Below are 20,098 nucleotides of genomic sequence, written 5' to 3' on the forward strand. Positions count from 1 at the left end.
AGAGAAAAAGCTTTACATCTGTGATCCATGGATTTTTTGACAACGATGCTAAGGCAATATAATAAAGAAAGAATCCTTTCAACAAATGGTACTGGGGAAATTAGTCCCAGCTGGAATGGGGCAGTGCCAAAAATAAAAAATAAACTTGGAACCTTACCTCCCACTGTACACAAAAATTATGTAAAAACAGATAATAGAAACAAATGTAAGAATTAAAACATTCCATAAGTGTACGAGTCCATTTTCATGCTGCTTATAAAGACATACCTGGCACTGGGTAATTTGTACAGGAAAAGGAGTTTAATGGACACACAGTTCCAAATGGCTGGGGAGCCCTCCCAGCCATGGGGGAAGGCAAGAAGGAGCAAGTCACATCTTAGTGACTGACAGCAGACAAAGAGAGCTTGTGCAGGGAAGCTCCCACTTTTAAACCATCAGATCTTGTGAGACTCATTCACTATCACAAGAACAGTGCAGGAAAGACCTGTTCCCATAATTCAATCACCTCCCACCGGGTTCCTCCCATGACACCTGGGAATTGTGGGAGTTATAATTCAAGATGAGATTTGGGTGGGGACACAGCCAAACCATATCAATAAGAAAACAAAAGAAATTATATTTCTCATTTAGGGTTAGGAAAATAGTTCCTACATATGACACCAAAAATGTGAAAGAAAATATTGATAGATTTGAACTTCTTCAAAATTTTTAAAATGTGTTTTTCAAAAGATAACATTAAAAAATTAAAAAACAAGCTGAACACAGGGAGGAAATATTTATATTTAGGTATTTGATAAAGGACTTGTATCAAGGATATATAAAGAATTCTTACAACTCAATAATAAAAAGACAATCCAATAAAAAATGAAGAAAAATGTACAGACACATCACCAAAGAAGAGATATGAATAGCTAATATTCCCATGAAAAGATGCTCAGCAACATTAGTCATTAAAGAACTGCAAATTAATGTCCTGGTGAGATACCACTCTACATCCATCAGAAGGGTATAATAAAAAAGACTGGGGGGAAAATGATTGTTGGTAAGGATGTAGAGAAAATGGAATCCTCATACATTGTTGGTGGGAATAAAATTAATACAGCTACTTTAGAAACATCTCAGCAGATTATTAAAAAATTAAAGCTATATTTAACATATAACCAGCCATTCCATTCTTAGGTGTCTACTAAAGAGAAATGAAAACGTAGCCAGGCAAAAGTCTGTCAGTGAATCCTCTTAGCAACATCATTCTTAGTATCAAAAAGCTGGAAGTTATCCACATGTACATCTACTACTGAATGAATAAACAAAATGTGGTATATGCGTTTAATGGAACACTAGCAACTAAAGAGGAGCTAAACATGAAACAACATAGATGAATCCCAGAAACATTATGTTACATAAAAAAGCCATACATAAAAGAATACACATTTTATAATTCAATTTCCATGAAATTTCTAAGAAAGAGGAATCCACAGAGACATAAAGTGTATCAGTGGTTGCCTGTAAAGAGTGAAGATTGACTGCAAACAGCCACAGGAATCTTTTGGGAGTGATGGGAATGTTCTAAACCTGGATTGTGGTTATGGATAAACAAATCTATAATTACTAAATATCATTAAACTCTAGAATTACAGTTGAAATTTATGTTATTTAAACCATAACTTCATAAAGCTGTTAAGAAAAAAATGCAGAATCAGAAGCTTTACAAATTTATGTAAATGCATAAAACTTAGGTAGATGAACTTTAATGTGAGACAAAGGAAGGAAATGTATTTAATAAAAAATAGAATTTGATATATTAGCTAGAAAATGGGGAAGAGATTTAGACATTTTTGTGATGTAGATACCATTGTAGGCTTTCTCCTAAATCTATCAGCCCAAACTATGGAATAAAACATTAGAAAAAGTAAAATGTCATAATAATAGGCAATGCTGAGTAGACTACAATGAAGTGATCCCTTCTTCTATTAGATATAAATATCATTTACTTATGTATTAAGATTATTCTTCATGATTATCCTCTTGAGCCTAAAAGGGAAGGCTTATGTCCCAGTGGGAAAGGATTAAGGGTCTCCTTCCTTGAAAAGAAAGATATTTGCAGTGTCAACTCTTGCAGTATAGGTGAGAACCAAAACAGGAAATCAGAACATGGAAGCTAATTTCTAGGAGAGAGAAAAATTTTATATTCTTCCTGGGCTTTCACTTTGGGAGGGTTTTTGGGAGAGTGAATATTTGAGTAATAGAGGCACATAGGACTTGAATGGGAATTACAGAAGGCTACTGTCACAATGTGGTAATATTAAAAATGAAAATGACTTCAACCTGAGACAATGAAAATTGAAAGCAAATTTTTAAAACAGTAACCATTAAAAACTATGACATAATTTATTGGGCTCCATTAAACATCAGCTTTCCTAGGATATGACACAAGTTTAAAATGATAAAAATATGTATTTATGAAGCATTCAGATTAATTTGTAGGTGATAGAAGAAATTGGGGGTATTTATGGTGTCTTGAAACATCAAGTGCTCCTAAATTCTTGCTGAATTGAAACAGTCTTAATTGAGATAGGACTGTGTGTCCTTTTACTAATACTTGCTCACAATTTGTTCCCCAATCTCTGCCTAGCTCAGTGCTTGACACATATTAGATAACAAATCAGTACTGGGTGAGTGAAAAAATGCCTTATGGTTTTCAAGATTTGGGTTTTTTTGTTTATTTGGGTTTTTTGTTTGTTTTGCTGGGCAAATCTACTTTTATTCATGAAATTATTTAATATTCAAACTTTATTGGAAAACACAGATCTATAAATTGCTCCTTGGTGTCACTTCTGGATGGGACTACTAACAGTCCATTAAGATAACCGAGCTAGGCATTTCTTACAATTTTATGACTGGCCCCACAAAACATATCCCTCCTTACTATCTCTTTTACTACCCTATGTTTTATCCCATCTCCCTAAATGTTTTGCATGTACATGTTTATTTCTACATAGGTGGAGTTAATTATGTTTCTTTTGTGATGTCCCTGTCACTTTTATATGCTCTGTCATGATTTCTTGAAGTTTTTCTTGTAACAATATTGTATTTTATTTGAAAATACATTTTACAATGTAAAGCATTGACCATACTTAAGACATTAAAACTACAGAACTAAAATCAACACTTTGATGATGATGAATCAATTTAGATTGGATTTTTTTAAAGAAATATGTCAACTTAATAAGCTATGAGAAAAATTAATATAAATGAAATAGGAAATTCTCTTGTAAAGGTAGCTCATGGTTATAAATATAATTTGTGCTATAATTGGGATATTAAATTTACTTAGTAAGTTAGTGTATTTTGTTGAGCTTTATGTTTTGTTGTTTGAGAAGCACAGCATAAAGTAAACTGTAGCATTAAAAGCCAGCCTCATTCCAATTTATTTTTATGGCATAGTGCAAAACAACCCAAGCTTAAAGTATATTCAGGCATTGAGACTTAAATCCCTAATGGTAAGGAAGTCGTTCCGTAAACAGATGTGATCATGGATTCTGAGTTTATTTGCTTGTGGCAAAAATAAAAGTACCAACTCAATAAGTTTTAATTTATAGGCCTCTACACCAGAAAGCCTTTGGGCACTTCGAACAAAACTGACTAAAAATAAAATTTAGTAAAATAAAACCTCTGCCCCATTTTCCATTTACACCAGGGAATGCAAATCCCCAAATGGATAGGAAGAGACTTCTCTACGCCTTCTCTCAGTGCTCTCTTAAACTGTAGCTGTGCTGTGTTCTAGGAGAGGATTTTATGATTGGCTATGCTTCTCACACTTAGGAATGGAAAAGAGAGGCTAGGGATGGTCATACCACTTCAGGTTTTCAGAGAACCATGACTCTATCTAACCTGTAGTCATGAAAACATGCAGAGCATTTCTGTTCTCGCCCACAGAGAATATTATGTGTCTCTTTCTCTAGCAGAAATCTCCTTTATGTATTTGTCAAAAAGCATAAAGACTGTGTTGGTTTCTAATATGCAAATAGCAGCAAATTCTCTGATCCTAACATTGCATATAAAATATACTAAAAATTCGAATTCATGTGATATACAAGTCACAGAACTAAGAGACAGGTGCATGGTCTTGACCCTGAAAACAAGGTGTTTTTGTTGCAAGGAATGCTCACCTCACATTTTGTTCTTCTAGGGTCTCACTTGTGAATTCCAGTATGTCAGCCGCTGTCCCCACAAACATAAGAAGAAGTTGAGAGAGTTGATCTCGAGTGATCCCGACTCCAATGGGTAAAAGCCATCTTCCAATTATTAGCATTAACAGGAATGTCTGATGGAGTCCCAATGTCCAAACTTTCTCACATACTGTAGATAAGTTATTCACAAAAACTTTGGCCTGTTTAACAGAAATATCATACAGACAGAAGGATTATGAGCCACCACCTGAGAGAGAAATATTTTCTTCACCATGATTTCAATCAAGAGTTTGCTTTTGTAGACTGTCATTTTCAGGTGTTATTCTTTACTTGCTAAAGAAAGTAAAATGCCTTTCAGCTGAACACTCTGGAAAAAATAAAAAGCTAATGTGGTCCTTAAGATGAGGGTGCCTATAACTAGCAAGTAATTTAAGCCTTAAACTTAAGAGTGGGATTGTACCATATGGTATTTAAAGAACCAATTTTACAATGTTTTAAAGATCATGTCTCATTTTATTACACTGTGTAACAAAAAACAACACATAGCAAAGTTTTACAAAATCCACATTAATAGCACAAAAACTTCCTATATTTTTAATAGATTTTAAAATCTGAATTTACTAATCTTGAAATATTTTTAACATTGTACAAATCTTCCCTTTTTTTGCTTTAAAACTCTATTATAGCTAAACATAAAAATGTAATAATGTTTATCAATTACCTAAATGTAAAGAAAGAGAATAACTATAAAATTATTTTTATTCTGAGTACATAACATATTATTCAATAATCCATAGGCCAGCAAGCAAATTTTACTCTGCCATTATTCTTAGATCTAGAAAAACTTACATCCCACCAATGTATTCTGGATGACAACTCTTGCCCAATTACCTTCTAAATAAGTCTCAAAGTGTACTATTGACCCTACAAAGACTTAGGTCTCCAGTGGATAATGATTCCAACTTACTTATGCAAGTGACTTAACTGTTTGTGCAAAATTCATTTGTCCCTCTCCATCACTTGCTGATATCAAATGCACAAGGGAGGATAAAAGATGAGGCATGATGCTATCCTGATTGAAGCCAGACATGAAAATGAAGAATCTTCCATTTGTACTTTCTTATATCACTACTATGAAACTTTACATACATCATATTTAATTTATACAGGAATCACACTAGTAAATATTAATAATTTTGATTGTCAGATGAAAACCTGATAGAGAAACTAAGTGATTTGTCCAGACTGATGTAAATAAATTGTGATTGGAGCTTGAATTAGAACCCAAGGTTCATTCCATTAAACCTCGCAGAACTAATAGTACATCTCATTATTGAAAATACGTTTCAGTGATAGGGGCCTTTTCCTTTTTAAACAGGTCATGGTCAGTTTGCCAAATAACAGCCTTATGAAGAAAAAGAAAGGGATTCTGTTTTGGCCAGAAATCTTCTCTATTTTATTAATAAACATCTACAAAATATATATGGTGGAGTCCCTAGCTAATTCAATAAGACAAGAAAATAAAATAAAACGTATAGGGATTGGGACAGAAGAAATAAAACTGTCTCTGTTCACAGTTGACATAATTGTCTAGGTAGAAAATCCCAAAGAACTGGCAAAAAAAATAACCTCCTGGAACTAGTAAATGTTTATAGCAAGGTTGTGGGATAAAAGATTGATATACAAAAGTCAATCTCTTTCCTATATACCAACAAAGAATAAGTGAAATTTGAAATTAAAAACAAAATGCAATTTTTATTGGCATCCACAACAATGTCATGTAGATTTATCAGTTTTAACAAACACACCACTGTGGTGCAGGGTATTGATGGATGAGGAGGCTGTACATGAATACAGAGTATATGGGAAATCTCTGTACCTTCTTCTCAATTTTTGCTGTGAATCTGATATTCCTCTAAAAAAGAAAGTCTTAAAATTATCATATCCCAATTTTTTAATTATATCATTGCTTCATAAATGTATATGTCTCTCATTGTGCAAACATTATCCTCTTTAAGTGTTCCTTAATGATGCAGGTTAAATGTATCTATTTATACATAATGTATCAATGTATATATTTATGCATATTAAATATATTTAATAATTTAAAAATATAATTATTTTGTGAATTCCTGAGCCAAATAATGGATAACTTCCTTCTGAAAAGAATTAGCTGGGAGAGGTGTATAGCAGGTAATTGAGGATTATACCAAGTCCACCATTTGCTAGATCCTTTAATATACAGTGGAAAAGCTCTCACCGTCTCAATGAGATCATCAGCTCTACTGGTTTGTTCACTGGATGTCAATGTTTGATTGAAGACTTCTTTTCTGCTGATATTCTGTGATATTCCTTCAGCCTGGATACTGCAATACTAAGAATGGGATTGGGGAAGGCAATTGTGGCAAAAAATTAGCACAATATGGTAGAGCTCAAAACATACAGTATGTCTCATAACATATAGTATATAGAGTTCAATCTGTTCAAGAGATTATGAGCAGATATGCAAAGTTTATACAGCATATGCATAAACATTTCCAAAAATCAGAATATAGGCCTGAGATGGGAATCCACTTTTTAATCTATATGAAAAGAGTGTCAACTATACAAAATCTTATTTTTCCTTAGGTCGATGAGAATGCAAATACTGAGTCATTGCAGAGAGCTGTAGAATTTATAGATTGGTAACTGAGATTCCTTTCTTAAACCCTGAAAGAATTTAAAACCAAACAAATAACCAGTGACAACAATAAAACATATATGATCCTGGTCAAGGAAATTATGGTGTTTTTTTTTTCTTTTTATACTTTTATTTTAGGTTTTGGGGGCTCACGTGCATGGGTAAATTGCATGTTGTTGAGGCTTGGTGTATAAAGAATTCCATCACCCAGGTAGTGAGCATAGTACCTGATAAGCAGCCTTCCAATTCACACTTCCCTCCATCCCTCCCCTCTCAAGTAGTCTCCAGTGTCTGTTGTTCCCATCTTTGTGTCCATGTGTATTCAGTTTTTAGCTCCCACTTATAAGTGAGAACATGTGGTATCTGGTTTTCTGTTCCTGTGTTAGTTTGCTTAGAATACTAGCCTCCAGCTTCATTCATGTTACTGCAAAGGACATGATTTTGCTATTTTTATAGCTGTGTGGTATTCCACAGTGTGTGTCTGTGTGTGTATATGTGTGTGTATATAGTATTTTAAGATTTTGTTTCTTATCCAGAAGCCTCTTTATCTAAAATATCATATTGCTTAAGTAAATAATACAATCATTTTTAATCCTGTCAAGCACTGAAACAACCTAAAAAATTAGCATGTTCACCCACCAAAACATACATTTTAGTGACAGTGCAAAAGCCAATTTAGGTTTATGGAAAATTCAACAATAGACATAAAAAGTGCCATTTTTCCTTTTTTGTTTCTTCATTTTGTATCAGAATTTCTGCAGGTGAATTGTGCATGATATTTACCCACCGTATGCTGGAAATCCGAGGTAAAGTAAGAGAAGGAAAAATTATATAAGAGAAGAAAGGGGTGACACTTGAAAATGTAGCTGTACCAATGCATATTTTACAAACTGGCTTAAAAAAAGTTGAAGGTTTTTCAAACATCTGCAGTGCTAATATATTTTGAAACACACACACATTCACCACCACCACCACTACAACCACTACACATCCACCATCACACATTTGTATTTAGAGAGGACTTATTTTTTAAAAAAATTAAAGCTGTAAAAAGTGTATTTTTCTTAACCATTCTGGATACATCATCGACTATTCTATAAGCTACTTGAAAAAGCAGAAAAGAAAGTCTGCAAGAAGCTGTTTTTTTCTACCCTCTATCCAAACAACTAGTATTATGGTTGAAATGACAAGAATAATTAAGAAAAATGGCCATATACCATAACTGTAGGAGCAAAAATACAGTTGTTTGCACACTTTGTGTGTGTGTATATGTGTGCAGCTAAGGCTCCAAAAACAGATAATGAAGATAAAAATTAAATCTTTAACCAAGCAACAAATTTTCATTGCAAAGCATGTTGGTGACTTTATTTATTTCAATAGGAAAAACATTTTAACAACTCTGTAGGCATGAAAACAGACTATGCATTAAAAGTGGTGACCTTAATATGTTTTTGACATTCTTATAATTAAAAATACATAACATCTTTTTATTTAAGAAAAAAGGCCATGCTTTAGTGCAGTAGAAGATAACGTGGAAGCAAATAGCTTCATAGTCCATATAGTCCATATTATGGTATTAAGACTTATCTGAGTTGCTCTCCACTCCTGTTACTCTAGTTGTTATAGATTGATGAGATTTTCTTCCAAGTGGCCTCTACATTGGGACTGCAGTGAACAAGTGACTTCACTCTTAAAACCTAGCCTGACTTGTATTGTTTTGGGATTATATTGTTTACATTCCATCTTGTATAGGTGAGTTCACATAGGTTATCTGAGTATCAATATGCCTCTTTTTTAATAGGCTGTGTCTATTAAACTCTTATTAGCTTCAAAAATATTGCTTTGTGTCCAAGACACTGTGACAACAAGAAGACCAGAATGTTTCCATTACTTTAATCTTGTCACTTCTTAAATGGACCTGAGAGCTAAGGTCACAATCATTGTCATGAATGTTTCGTTCCCATACATGTAGACCCAACCAGATTCAGGAATGAAGGTAAGAAATTAGTAATCTAGGAGAAATGTCTCATGAAATATGTCAGGATGTTTTCCTAATGCCAAGTCATGGGTTAGAACATATAGTATATAGAGTAAATGGAAAATGTGAAAGAAAATTAAACTAGTCTTTTCTACAAGGAACAACTCAGATAATTCTGATGCAAATGCCTCTAAAACACAGAACAGATAGCTGAGAAGGGCAATATGGTTTAATGGACTAGATATCCATTAGGTTCTAGGCCCCAGCATTACTGTGTATTTACTGTATCAACTTAGGAAAATTACTTAACCTTTCTGAGCCTCAGGATCCTCATCTTTAAAATAGAAATGTATGTATCATGCCTAACTTCTGTAGTTGTTGGGTCCATATCTGTGAAAACATTTGTGAAAGTACAGGAGGATACCTGAAGAAAAGTGATTACTATCACTCCCAAAATGTTCTAAATGAGTACACTAGAAGAATTACTGTAACTCCCTTTATTCTGCCATTTCTTCTTTCTTTAACTGCAATTCCAATGCTTTTTTTCTCTCTTACTATTTTTCTACTTTCATTTCTGCTCAGTCTGCCCAATTCAATCTCTGGGCATTCATTTTAATTCTGTGTCAAAATGAGTCAAATCTGTTACTACTAAAGGTTCAATTTCTTTTGCAGTATGAAAATTAGAGAGCTACTGCTTGGGGCTCAAAAATCTTTTTTTTATTAAAAAGGGAGTTTTTGGTTGCACGTTATTTGTTGTAATAGGATTTGACCTGTTTATCAATTAATTGTGCAACAAATTTATATTCTAAAAGCATTTAGGGAAATGAATGGTTATTGTGTATGATAGCCATGTCATAGAATTGGATGTGAAAGAAACAACTGATTCAAATCACTAGAGCTTATTTTCATACTCTTGAAAGCAGTAAGTAGTAAAGAGATTGAAACAGTCCCCTAACTCCTTACAGTATAGATTTAAAAAGCTATGATAACTTGAACCAAAAATATACAGTTACAAAAACACTTTTGCTACAGACATAGGAATAGTCTATATGACTTTCGTGATTTTTAGCAGGAGATTGAAAGGAGAAAAATGTTTTCTTCATCCCTACATTCTTGGTACTTGCTTGTGGAATTCTTCAAAAGTGGTCCACAGAACTAAATTCCCCTTTATGTGCCTATAATTTGGAGCAAGGCTTTTGCAGATAAGGTTATACATTGGAGGCAGATAGGGCTACATATTGGAGGCTTAACCTTGCTATAAAATGACCTACTATAACAAAGAAATCTATGTAAGTCCAAATTCTCGCAGATCTTTTTTAAAGTATTTTATCAGTGAAGGTCCCGAAATATTATTAGGTCATAACTACATTTCTCTGTAACGTAGTCCTATAACCTGAACTATGAAGTCAAAGCTGGAATCTGATGGACTTTAGTAACTCGGCCTCCCCAGCGTTGAACAGGAACATCAACAGCAGTATATGACTGCACCCAACCTAGAGACTGCTTATTAGAGCTGTGTAGAAAATAGCTGTATTAAAAATCTCTGTAATAAATTAGGGACTCTTATTGGAAGCTCCTTTTTTTTTTTTTTTTTTGAGACGGAGTTTCACTCTGTTGCCCGGCTGGAGTGCAGTGATGCAATCTGCGCTCACTGCAACCTCCACCTCCCAGGTTCAAGCGATTCTCCTGCCTCAGCCTCTCGAGTAGCGGAAGCGACACGCGTGCGCCACCAGGCCCAGATAATTCTTGTATTTTTAGTAGATACGGGGTTTCACCATGTTGGCCAGGATGGTCTCCATCTCTTGACCTCGTGATCCGCCCACCTCGGCCTCCCAAAGTGCTGGGATTATAGGCATGAGCCACCGCACCCGGCCGGAAGCTACTATTTTATTTTTAGGACAATGTGATCTTCTAACACATATAAGCCCACCTTCCACATGGTGGGTCCTACGACTCGTCTCCTTTAATCTTAGTTTCAGGGCTCTAGAAAAGAATTTCTATTTTACTAAGGCAGCCCGTGGGACTCCCAAAAATTAATCTCCTGTAATCTGTATAACCTTCATTTTAAAACAGACTATTTTAAATGGCTCCTATAAGTTTAATTGTATTTATATAGCTGAGTACAGATAAGGGTTTTGTTTCTGTTTTTGAAATTCCTGAAAGTGTCACTTTACAGAATGCCAGATCATTGAGGCGTGCCCATTCATAGCACAACATAGAAACTCACTGAAGCTGGAAGGGTTGAAATCAAATTTCCACACCCCCATGTAAACTCTACCTGTAGGCCTCCACCTAGAGGGTAGGGGCCAGGGGAAGTCTTAGTAGTCAGATCTCTAACACAAAATGTTAATTCACTATATACTCCTAAATCTTACAAAAATGTAATATTTTATTGGGGCTTTTATTGGTAAATCATGGATTCACTTCCTTTTGCTGATAGCCTCTTATTTATTCAATTCTTGATAACTCCAGTTACTTAGAAAAGTGCATTCCTGAAATAAATTGGATCATACTGTAAAAGTAGCTTATTGCTGAATATGTCAATTCCTACTTTCCAAAAAGAAGTACCTGGGTCTCATGGTGCAATTCAAGAAGCCATAATGATGGAACGATGCTAATCAGATATAAAAATATGGCTGGTGAAAACCTGTGAAAGAGAGAAGAAAAAATAGTTTAGCTAATTTAAGCTAATTTTTCAAAAAAAATTAAGAGGAAGAATGAAAAACAAATGCACATACTCTGACCACATTGAGTCGAACCTTTTTATCTCAAGTGTTTATTTCAATGAAGGAAAAAGCATTATGTGATTTCTGCCATATGGATTACAAAGAAACAAAGTAACTGTAAAAGGCACTAGCAGCTGTCATTCTCACTGAATTTCTAATCCAATTAATAGACATTAATTTTGATATGGTTTAATGGGACACTGCCAATTAGTTTCAGGCACAACACTGGATATTTTGTATTTAATATGTTTTACAAAATATGTTTTACAAAAAGCAAACACAGCAGCAGTAAATCTTGGATTTATTAGACATTACAATTTCAAGATTTGGCTACATTTTGCAACATTAACCTGGAATTCTGAGAGCTCAAACAATAACATGGTGCTAGAACACAAAAATCAGATGATAAGGACTAAGAATGAGAGTAACCCATTGGCTTTGTGTGTGATTTGCTAAACCTATAAAATAAAAACACAACCAACCAACAGTGTAAGCCTTTGGTATTTTTTTTAAGTTATCTATATTCACTGTTTTCTCATTCAAAATTCAGAGAGGAATCTGAAGAGTGGACTTTTGTGATCCAGCACACTCAGGTTCAAATGCCAGTTTTGGCACTGACCTCTCAGTTTGTTTCCTAATCCACAAAAATGTCACTGTATCAGCCAACTCAGGCTGCTGTACAAAAGTACCATAGACTACGTGACTTAAACTACAGACATTAATTTTCTCGGTAGCTCTGGAGGCTGGAAGTCTGAGGTTAAGGGGCCAGAAGAGTGGGATTCTGGTGAGGGCTCCCTTCCTGACACGTAGACAGTGCCTTCTCCATGTGTCCTCAGACATCTGTCTCTTCCTCTTCTTATAAAGCCTTCAGTTTTATTGGATTAGGACCCTATCTTTATGACCTTATTTAACCTTAATGACCAAATTAATCTCCAAATATTGTCACATTTGGGATTAGGACTTACATCTAGAAATCTGGAAGGGGACACAATTCAGCAGTTACATTCATCTCACAGAGTTTTTTATTTTACTTCCTGTAAAGCAGTGCCTGGCAGTGGTGGGAGTTCAATAATAGGTAGATATTACTCGTATTATTATCAGACATGGTACAACATAAATGTTTCCTTAAAATGCTGAAATAAGAAAAATAACATACTTTCCAAATTTATTTCTTCAAATTGGTCCGAGCACAGTGGCTCAGGCCTGTAATCCCAGCACTTTGGGAGGCCGAGGCAAGCGGATCACTTGAGGTCAGGAGTCCGAGACCAGCCTGACCAACATGGTGAAACCCCGTCTCTACTAAAAATCCAAAAAAAAAAAAAAAAAACCAGGCATGGTAGTGTGGGCCTGTAATCCCACCTATTCGGGTGGCTGAGGCAGGAGAATTGCTTGAACCCAGAAGGCAGAGGTTGCAGTGGGCTGAGATTGGCTACTGCACTCCAGCCTAGGCAACAGAGCAAGATTCCGTCTCAAGAAAAACAAACAAACAAACAAGCAAACAAAACAAACTGAACTTTATTTCAGAGGACTCTTGCATTACAGAACATCTCAAAGTCAAAATTATGTCACCATAATTGTTTAGGAAGAATCAATATCGTGAAAATGGCCATACTCCCCAAGGTTATTTATAGATTCAATGCCATCCCCATCAAGCTACCAATGAGTTTCTTCACAGAATTGGAAAAAACTGCTTTAAAGTTCATATGGAACCAAAAAAGAGCCCGCATTGCCAAGACAATCCTAAGTCAAAAGGACAAAGCTGGAGGCGTCACGCTACCTGACTTCAAACTATACTACAAGGCTACAGTAACCAAAACAGCATGGTACTGGTACCAAAACAGAGATATAGACCAATGGAACAGAACAGAGTCCTCAGAAATAATACCGCACATCTACAGCCATCTGATCTTTGACAAACCTGAGAGAAACAAGAAATGGGGAAAGGATTCCCTATTTAATAAATGGTGCTGGGAAAATTGGCTAGCCATAAGTAGAAAGCTGAAACTGGATCCTTTCCTTACCCCTTATACCAAGATTAATTCAAGATGGATTAGAGACTTAAATGTTAGACCTAATACCATAAAAACCCTAGAAGAAAATCTAGGTAGTACCATTCAGGACATAGGCATGGGCAAGGACTTCATGTCTAAAACACCAAAAGCAACGGCAGCAAAAGCCAAAATTGACAAATGGGATCTAATTAAACTAAAGAGCTTTTGCACAGCAAAAGAAACTACCATCAGAGTGAACAGGCAACCTACAGAATGGGAGAAAATTTTTGCAACCTACTCATCTGACAAAGGGCTAATATCCAGAATCTACAAAGAACTCAAACAAATATACGAGAAAAAAACAAACAACCCCATCAAAAAGTGGGGAAAGGATATGAACAGACATTTCTCAAAAGAAGATATTCATACAGCCAACAGACACATGAAAAAATGCTCATCATCACTGGCCATCAGAGAAATGCAAATCAAAACCACAATGAGATACCATCTCACACCAGTTAGAATGGCAATCATTAAGAAGTCAGGAAACAACAGGTGTTGGAGAGGATGTGGAGAAATAGGAACACTTTTACACTGTTGGTGGGATTGTAAACTAGTTCAACCATTATGGAAAACAGTATGGCAATTCCTCAAGGATCTAGAACTAGATGTACCATATGACCCAGCCATCCCACTACTGGGTATATACCCAAAGGATTATAAATTATTCTACTACAAAGACACATGCACACGTATGTTTATTGCGGCACTATTCACAATAGCAAAGACTTGGAATCAACCCAAATGTCCATCTGTGACAGACTGGATTAAGAAAATGTGGCACATATACACCATGGAATACTATGCAGCCATAAAAAAGGATGAGTTTGCGTCCTTTGTAGGGACATGGATGCAGCTGGAAACCATCATTCTTAGCAAACTATCACAAGAAGAGAAAACCAAACACCGCATGTTCTCACTCATAGGTGGGAACTGAACAATGAGATCACTTGGACTCGGGAAGGGGAACATCACACACTGGGGTCTATCATGGGGAGGGGGGAGGGGGGAGGAGGGAGGGATTGCATTGGGGAGTTATACATGATATAAATGATGAATTGATGGGTGCTGACGAGTTGATGGGTGCAGCACACCAACATGGCATAAGTATACATATGTAACAAACCTGCACGTTATGCACATGTACCCTAGAACTTAAAGTATAATAAAAAAAAAAAATGCTTTTAATACACAGCAATAGTTTGAAATGACCTAGAAAATAGAAATGTTAATTGCTCAACAAGTAGAATTATTTGAGATGAAATGTTACCCAAACTATGTTATTATAAATCAGGAGAGAAAAGTGAAATGAAAAGAGAAAATTTAGAATGATATTTTTAAAGGCTATTAATTCTTTCACTAATAAATTTTTTCAATTTCTAGAGAGAGGAAGGGAGAAAGGGCAAGAGAAAGAGAGATCTCTTAAAAAATCAATATTTAATATAGATACTCCCCCACCTTTGATTTCCTGTGAAAACCAATTTCGAAACAAAAGGTTATGGGTCATGATATTATTAAAATCTGTGTTGGAGGATGGTGAAGCTGTAGAGGGATATCAAAAGCCCATGTTTAGCATGCTCTTAAAAAGAAAAGAACAATTAACTTTTTGACCTCACATATCAAAGGAAACATCAGGAGAGAGTATTTCCCTTGTGAAACTGGGAAAGAAATTGAATTCTAGGTCAGAGGGACAGTAGGAATATGCATATTTTTGTTTGGAGACATCAAATGTTGGCTGGATTGCAATTTTGTTGAGTCTCTTGGGATTAATTTTAAGACTAACTCCTCCCTAACAACAATGTAACAATAATAATCTAGGGAAACCATAGCCTGAACACATAATAGCTCTTGAAAAAGGTTAAAAATAAAACAAACAACACCCTTAACATCTTCTATGCATAAGATTTATTTCTATAATTGGAAAAAAAAGTACTATCCTGTTTCAACATATTTCATCTAACTGGGAAACTGGTTATATAAACAAACTTCAAGATTCAAGATGTTTTGTTTTGCCTAATAGAAAATCTAAACTCCATAATCTGATATTCGAAGACTTCATTATCTGGTCTTATCTCCACTTTTCCTTCCTCTTCCCTTATCACATCCTATCAATTTGAGCAACTCAGTAGTTACAACCAACTGTGTATGTTAAATTAAACAAACAAAATGCTTTGGAAAGTTCCTCTCACTTCAATCCTCTTTATTAGATTATTTGACCTAATGAAGAAAGGGGTTAGGAAAAAGGAATCATATTGAGGGTCCAAGAATTAATTATATTCAACTCAATTCTCAGCCTTGTTTAACTAACCATGTGTCTCTGGTAAGAACAAAGTGCTCTCTGCTCTTTTAGTTTGGTTAATCTAAGGAGAGAGGTTCTACGATGGTTTTACAGCAAATATCTCCCAAAATTATGAAAGCTTATTTTGGAATGTCTTTCTCTTGCACATCTATCCACCAACATTCTACTTGTATTTTAAAGGCATAGCAGGAATTAATCTTAACCTGTATTTCTCTTGTGGCCCAACATATGCTGTACTGTTTTATAGTTACATGTATATTAGACTTTGCTTTCCTAGTATAAGTTCCATGAAGAAACGTCCTTAGTCTTATATATCTTTTTATCTCTTTCCTCTTCCCACTCCTTCATTTTTTCTTCTCCCCAGTGGAATCATAGTGTCTTACTAAGTCTCAAATTAATGCTTATTAAGCAAATGCCTAAATATTTGAATGCCTGAATTTATAAAGGAAGGAAGGACTGAGCAAATAAAGTGAATAAAGACTACTGATATCTACAAGGATCTTTCATTTCAAGAGGTCTGGTGTCAAGTAACCTCTTCTAGCTATGACCCTTGAAATATTATATGTTAGTAAGACCCAGTATAAATTTCAGAAACTTAGAAGACCCAAATTTGAATCCTGCCTTTTCCATGCACTCATCTTTGGAAATTCACATCCTTCCCTGAAACTGAATGTCCTCATCTGTAAGACAGAGAAAATAATACCCACCTCATAGTGTGGTTATGAGGATTAAATAAGACAATGTGTGCCATGAGATTGACACCTTAGGTGCTCAACAAATGTACTTACTGCTTTCCCTAGACTCAGCTCTGAAAATGTACTCATGGCTACATATTTGTGACTTATGCTTATGAAGGACTCTTAGAGGACACCCAGTTAGGACACTGGTTCTTCATATAATTTATAATGAATTATATTTTTAAACCATGATTCTCAAAACTAAACCTGTATAAGGTCATGCACACTGGCTCATGCCTGTAATCCCAGAACTTTGGGAGGCCAAGGGGGCCGAATCACTTGAGGTCAGGAGTTCGAGACCAGCCTGACCAACGTGGTGATCCCCCATCTCTACTAAAAATACAAAAATTAGTCGGGCATGATGACTTGCACCTGTAATCCCAGGTACTCTGTAGGCTGAGGCAGGAGAATTGCTTGAACCCAGGAGGTGAAGGTTGCAGTGAGCTAAGATCACACCACCACACTCCAACCTGGGCAATTGAGCGAGACTGTGTCTCAAAAAAAAGTAAAAAAACAAAACAAAACAAAACAAAAACTAAACCTATATAAAACCCCTTGAATCAAGGACCCTTTTTTTTTGTACTGCTGAATACAAACATCATTATGCCTAACTTCACAATCAATGTTGAGGCAATTACTGTCACACTGCCATGGTTTGCATGGAGTATCTGTCCATCAGGACCTACAAGATGCTGCCCACTCAGGGCCCTGCCCACCTCTTGGGCTCTGTTGCTTGCCATTCTTCCAACTGTGTTCATATAACAGTGTTCTTCCAGTTCTCGAAAAAAAACCAAAGTGCTATCGTAACTGAAGCCCTCACACATGTATTTCTCTCTTTAGAAATGCCCCCTCTCCTACCTTTTAAAATTTTTTTTAATTTTTATTTTTTAAATTATTTTTTATTTTCCATAGGTTATAGGGGTACAGGTGGTGTTTGGTTGCATGAGTAAGTTATTTAGTGGAGTAAGTTATTTAGTGGTGATTTGTGAGATTTTGGTGCACCCATCACCCGAGCAATATACACTGCACCCTATTTGTAGTCTTTTATCCCTCAACCCCTACCACATATCAGTTATATGGGACTTCAGAAAACTTTCCTTATTCCTTAAGTCTAAATTAGCCCTCTCTGGTCACTTCTAAGCCATAAATTTTCAATATTTATAATTACATATGTGCATATGTATATGTGTGTGTATTTGATATCATTTAAGTGTTGACTCCAAGCAATTCTAAATAATGCAAGCACCAGAACTGGGTCTGTCTGCTCAAAATTGCAGTCATCCCTTAGAACCTGGGAGGGATTGGTTCTAGAAACCCCGCAGGTAGCAAACACTATGAATGCCTAACTACTTTATATAAGATAGTGTAGTATTTGCCTATAACCTATGCACATCCTCCCTATACTTTAAATCATCTCTACATTACTTATAATACCTGACATAGGTGTAAATGGTATGTAGATAATTGCTGTACTGTATTGTTTTTTATTTGTATTATGTTTTAGTGTCACATTGTTGTATTTTTTCCCCCAAATATTTTTTATCTGCAGTTGGTTGAATATGCGGATGTGGAGCCTGCATATATGAAGGGCTGACCGTATACTCTCTGCTCCTTCCAGAGTATCTCGCATATGATGAGCTTGCCACAAACATTAGCGATTTGATAAGGCTCTGGTTGATTTACAGTTTCTACTTTTTTGACACTCTGTTGCTGGTTTGACTAAAAATTTCTTCTTGAAATATCATCATAAACTGATTTTTATTGGAAGTTTTACAGAAGAAAACTAATTTTATATGTTCTGCTCCTATGAAAAATGTAATATTTTAGGGTGATATCATTACCACTAATTATTATTTTGAGGGTTTGCAGTATTGTTGATCATGTATTGTCAGTGCAATTCATTTTTAGAACAAAGAAGAGTGTGAAGTTTAAAAATTAATAAACCAGATTTTATTTTAGTCTTTGTCTTGATGGCATTAAGAGTAAGGAGATATGGAGTACCTTGTATGACGACTAATACCATGGAAAGGTCTGGCCAACTCACAAATCATTTATATCAGGTTTCTGGATAACTGTTTATAAAAATACAATATATTGGACTGATAAAAAACTGATAAGTATATGATTCAATGACTAAGACATGTCCAAATGAAAAATGTTTACAAATGGACAATATCCTATTACCAGTGAGCTATCTGCCCTTAGAAACTCAGATTTATTACAATCCCAATTACCTGTCAGAATACCAAAGTTGTCCAACATGAATTCTTTAATGCCAAATTATGTTGCTCAACTATTTTTTCATATAAAACCCTCTTAAAATCTTTCTTTTCCATGAAGTTGTGTTTTTTTGTTTTAATTCCATAGCTCTTAGCCTACCTACCAATTCTCTCCCAAGTACACAAACAGGAGCACCATCTCAAAGGAGTTTTTCTTTATATATTTACTCGTTTATTTAAAAATTCATTTGTTTTATTTTATTTGTTTATGAAATATATAGGTATATGTGTATATATATAGGTCTTGCTACATATTAGACACTGCTCCAAGCTCTTGAAAAGCTTTACTCATTGCTTTTGTCAGTTCATTTCATCCAAAAGTAAAATATTATTTACCATACAAAGTTGTCATTTCAACAAATTATAATGTTTTCTACAAAATGATATGTCATGACATTTAGCAATTTAGCCCTGCAGTAAATTTTATTTACTTTGACTCACCATTAGTCTAGAATTAGGATTCCATTTTCCTCTTCCTAAAAATGACAATTGTTAATGTTTTCTTATTGAAAAAATAACATCCACTCATTTTTATAAACAAACAACATAAATAAGCCTATAGAAGAAAAATCAGCCATATCACTACCCTGTTTAGTTTTTGTCTGTCTTCTGATCATACGTATATATCTGAAAATGGATAGTATTTAAGTGAAGCAAAAATAATATTCAAAATGTACTTTAATTGAACCCAGATTTTATTTGTATTTCATTTCTCAGTATTTTCTCCTCTGTAAAAACAGAGTGAAATTGTAAGAATACTAGACCCAAGTTTCAAAATCTCATGTTAAGTGAGATTTTGCATGTTCTCAGTAAAATTTCTGGAGCAATTTATAAAAATTTATTTTCATGGAAATAAGAAAACTAGGTCATGATATTCTTTTGTAAGTCCCTAAACCTGTCTAACAATGCAAAGGTTGTCTGTCCTTCTTACATGTAGACTCATTTGTCTAAGTGGGCCTTAACATGTACGATTTCCATCAAGGCTGCTTGGCAAGGGCTTTCTGTTAGTGTGTAAGGGGAATATGATGACCAATATAACAACCTCAGTATTTCCTCTACCTCTCTTCAATTCCTCAAAGTGAACCCAGTGCTTTTGCAGAACACAAAGCCTCTGAATGCCTGGGAAGTCACCAGTGTGACCCCAGCCACTACCCATTA

General features: G+C 35.0%; 1 protein-coding gene across 1 annotated transcript in view; it reads right to left on the reverse strand.

Moving 5' to 3' along the window:
- Window positions 1–20,098, reverse strand: part of TMEM26 (transmembrane protein 26) — a 47,850-nt gene that overhangs the window by 16,812 nt on the left and 10,940 nt on the right. Inside the window, exons 2-4 of the mRNA XM_010376259.2 lie at window positions 11,417–11,495; window positions 6,451–6,564; window positions 4,170–4,390 (exon numbers count right to left, since the gene is read on the reverse strand). Of these exons, the coding sequence (XP_010374561.2) occupies window positions 4,170–4,390; window positions 6,451–6,564; window positions 11,417–11,495 (414 nt within the window). The remainder of the gene's footprint in view (window positions 1–4,169; window positions 4,391–6,450; window positions 6,565–11,416; window positions 11,496–20,098) is intronic.

This window comes from Rhinopithecus roxellana, chromosome 11 (genome assembly GCF_007565055.1).
Source record: "Rhinopithecus roxellana isolate Shanxi Qingling chromosome 11, ASM756505v1, whole genome shotgun sequence".
Lineage (NCBI taxonomy): Eukaryota > Metazoa > Chordata > Mammalia > Primates > Cercopithecidae > Rhinopithecus > Rhinopithecus roxellana.